Raw genomic sequence first — 1,524 nt, 5'->3', positions numbered from 1 at the left:
CTGACGTCCACTGGAATGTGTGTCTCGTCTCGGCTGTGGGCTGCTTTCACCTGTTGAAATATAAGTCTGTGAATGCGGGTTAAGGATCTGAGGTAATCCCCCAGTTCACGCTCGAGCTGTGCCAAGGAAACCTCCTGCAGCTGGGGTCCACAAACCTGTGGGAGAGGCATTGGTCGACCTGTAAGCATTTCATGAGGGGTAAGATGTGTTATTCGGTTAGTCTGAGAATGCATGGCCATCAGTGCAACTGGCAAGGCATCAACCCATGTCAAACGGTTGTCGCTGTCAGCTATTATCTTCGCTATTTTACATTTCAATATGCCGTTCGCTCGTTACACCGATGCCTGTGATTGGGGATGATACACACAACCAAACTTCTGTTTTATTCTGTTTGAACATTTGCTGAATCACCTGTGAAACAAAATGAGGTCCGTTATCAGATGATATTGTGTCAGGCATGCCAAATCTGGGAAAGACTTCTCTGCACAAAAACCGTGCTGCTGCTTTGTGGTTGTTGTGGACAACCACCAACATATACCTCTTTCCCTGAACACGAGTTATCATGTCAACGTAATCCATAATCAGATGGCGGAACGGACCGTCTGGCATGGGGATATGTGCTAGGGGTTGTGTGAACATCTTACGCACATTATACTTAGGACAATGCGGGCATAAGGCCAGCTCTCTGTCTACCATAGGTGTCATGTACGGTGACCACCAGACTGCCTGTAACTTTTGAATAACTTGGGCTCGTGAACAATGATCAGGTCCATGCATTATTTTTATCGCGGTTGGTAACAGAGACAAAGGTAGAACAAAAGGCCCTCGACAACTCCGCCACAACCCATCATGGGGACGTGATAGTCGTGTCGCCCCCCTTTGCACCCACAGATGTTTTTCCGCTTCAGAAACTCTATTTTGGGCTTCTATTAACGAGGCTAGGTTCGCAATAGGTTCACATTCAGCTATATGTACCATTGGTCCCTGCACTGCAGGTCCTGTGGCTTCTTTGGCTGCCTGATCCGCCAAGTTGTTTCCTATGGCAATGGGTGTCTTTGCTGTCTGATGAGCTGCACATTTTACAATAGCTAACGCAGATGGAAGTTGCATAGCTTTTATTAACTCTACTACTGCTTGCCCATGTGTCACTGGGGTGCCATCTGTTCTAACAAACCCTCATTGTTTCCAGATGCTAGCATTGATATGGCATACCCCGTACCCATAAGCACTGTCAGTATAGATTGTCACTCTTTTACCAGTAGCCAATTTACATGCAGCTGTTAATGCTTTTATCTCTCCCAACTGGGCAGAGCAAGGTTGATCTAGGCTCATTGATTGTACCTTGGTAAAGGTCCCATCGGGGTTAAGTTGGACTATTCCATATCCAGCTCTATTCCCTGTCTCACCTCTGATGCAGGATCCGTCTACGAACAGCGTCAGATCAGATGGGATTGGATGATTGTATAAGTCCTCCCTTACCTTCATGAAGGTGTCCGTCTCCTGGAGACAATCATGGGGCTCACC

General features: G+C 47.1%; 1 protein-coding gene across 1 annotated transcript in view; it reads right to left on the bottom strand.

Annotated features, from left to right (window-relative positions):
* Positions 1-79: 79 nt before the first annotated feature.
* The window catches only part of LOC107101139 (alpha-2-macroglobulin-P-like), a 64,570-nt gene continuing 63,125 nt past the window's right edge, over positions 80-1,524 (bottom strand). The window contains exons 21-22 of the mRNA XM_015399928.1: positions 1,480-1,500; positions 80-178 (exon numbers count right to left, since the gene is read on the bottom strand). Coding sequence (XP_015255414.1) covers positions 80-178; positions 1,480-1,500 — 120 coding nt within the window. The remainder of the gene's footprint in view (positions 179-1,479; positions 1,501-1,524) is intronic.

Source organism: Cyprinodon variegatus, unplaced genomic scaffold (genome assembly GCF_000732505.1).
Source record: "Cyprinodon variegatus isolate N-32 unplaced genomic scaffold, C_variegatus-1.0 Scaffold1057, whole genome shotgun sequence".
In the NCBI taxonomy this organism is placed as follows: Eukaryota; Metazoa; Chordata; class Actinopteri; order Cyprinodontiformes; family Cyprinodontidae; genus Cyprinodon; species Cyprinodon variegatus.
Note: the sequence above shows the minus strand (reverse complement) of the source record. Positions and strands in the feature narration are given on the sequence as shown.